We start from the raw sequence: 1,986 nt of genomic DNA on the forward strand, positions 1-1,986 counted from the left end.
AAGTTGGGAGCGGCGAGACAGATGATGATACCGTGACATCGTCACTGGGGAGATCGCGCACAGTTATCTCGATAAGTCGTACTTATTTGATGCCGCTAAGTCATTTTGCCAAGTTCCGCAAAATCTTCAGGAGCGGCCCGCGTCGGCCCGAGGTACGCTCAGGTCCATGTAGCAGGGCGGGCAGCTGCGCGCCGGATTTGACCAAGAGCCTTTCCGAGTCTTCGTCCAGCTCTCTTGGCTCCCCACGCGCATGCTTACTTCCAAAGGGCATGACACAGACGGTGTCCGCAATCTCACATACATCAGCATCCCGGTAACACGCGCTCAGGCCCGTCCGCACCTTCTGTTTTTCCCGTCGGATTAGTAGTAAGTATAACGTGCAGATATTTATTTATACATTCGCAAATTTCACTCCATCTCCAACGATCCCGCTGTCCCTCCTTTTTCTTCCTTCTCACTTCGCCGCCAGCCTTCACCGACACCGCGAGATACCCACCCGCCCAAACCACCGACCGCTCGCCATCACCCGTGATAGAAGCCCGACCACACCGCCCACAAGCCACGCGCACCTAGAAAGATCAGAACAGGTCAGCGACGGCGTCAAACGCACAGAGAAGAGTCGAAAGAGGGGCTGATAGTCGCCAACAAAGCAGGCACAACTCCAGGACCACAGCGGATGTGCGTCCGCTGCTGCTGTGCACTGCATCGCGCAGGGCATCAGGCCACCCAGGGGGCGATGGCAGAGCACAGCAGCCCACCGCACTGGCAAGGCAGATCCTCGGGCAAAGTCCGCGGCACTAGTGTCTCCGAGCGCGCACAGGGAAGGCGAAGCCCCACTGTCCCGCCAGAAGCAGAAGGCCAGTGTGAGACGACGTCGGAGGCGTCCGCTCCCGGACGTGTCCTCGCGTTGTCCGTGCGTCCATTCCGCTGACGCCTGCGAATGGCCGGGCGGAGGACCAACCAGACGGCGCGATAGCGGATAGCGCGCGCAGAGTCATGCGAGTGGTCTGACCCGAAGACGCGGACGACGGGCGACCTGTGCGTTGACCACAGGCTGGCATTCGAAGGGACGTCCGGAGCACGGGAGGAACGTGGCAGATAGGCTGGACCACACGCCAGGGCAGATGTGGTATCCGTCTCGTCTCTCTGGCTTCTGACTTCTGGTGTACGGGGAACAGCAATACAGATTCCGAGAATGATCGTGAGAGCCCGCGGGCTAGGCGTGAACGAGCGGTGCCGTCTGAGATCATGCAACGTGAACGCGCCAAGAGGAAAAAGGAGAGCAAGAACCAGCGATAGAACAAATCAGAACGGGCGCGAGAATAATGCTGGGAATAAGGAAGGAGAATGCGGAATGCGGAAAGGAGAGTGTGCAATGTGAAGAAGCAAAGAAACAAAGAAACAGGAACGTCTAGTAGAAATCTTCATACATGTCAAAATCAGATACATACTCTTCGTCCTCGTGCAGCGTCGGGAGCGTTGATGTCCGCGACCGTCTCGATGTCTCCGAGGCGCAATAAACTCGCGTTGCCGCAAGCTTCTCGCTCACGTCGTCTTCTTCCGGGGGGAATACGCGAAGTGACGGCGTGCTCGTAGTCCCAAAGTAGGAGTCCACGGGAGACAGCGGGTCCGCGTTTGATAGTGGCGAGAGCGAGCAGACCGAGAGACCCGGTGTGAACGGCTCGTCCTCCTCGTCTAGTGCGTCGTCCAGCGAAAGCGACGTCATTGATGTGCTCGCGTAACTGTAGACGTCAATGCCTGAGATCGAGAAAAGCGACGTTATGGTGGACGTGCTCGAGTTCGCGAATGTCGTGAGCGTCTGGGTCGGGCTTGGAGGGGATGGTAATGGTAGTGGGGGTATGGGCATGGCGGGTGGGGGCAGTGGCGCGAGTTTCAGGTGTCGTCGTGCATGTTGGACACGCGGGGAAGCCACCACACGCCGCCCTGCAAGTCATTCCGGCGGCGGCGGCGGCTTCCCCGCCTGCC

The 1,986-nt window shown here is 58.9% G+C and overlaps 1 protein-coding gene across 1 annotated transcript; it reads right to left on the minus strand.

The window, feature by feature from the left end:
* Positions 1 to 472: 472 nt before the first annotated feature.
* Positions 473 to 1,867, minus strand: FIBRA_07553 (uncharacterized protein; the record flags this gene model as incomplete). Its single annotated transcript, XM_012329232.1, has 4 exons — positions 473 to 569; positions 611 to 700; positions 764 to 1,240; positions 1,452 to 1,867. The coding sequence occupies 4 exons, from the start codon at positions 1,865 to 1,867 to the stop codon at positions 473 to 475; spliced, it is 1,080 nt and encodes a 359-aa protein (XP_012184622.1).
* Between the last annotated feature and the right edge of the window lie 119 nt (positions 1,868 to 1,986).

This window comes from Fibroporia radiculosa (genome assembly GCF_000313525.1).
Source record: "Fibroporia radiculosa TFFH 294 genomic supercontigs, scaffold13670, whole genome shotgun sequence".
Taxonomy (NCBI): domain Eukaryota; kingdom Fungi; phylum Basidiomycota; class Agaricomycetes; order Polyporales; family Fibroporiaceae; genus Fibroporia; species Fibroporia radiculosa.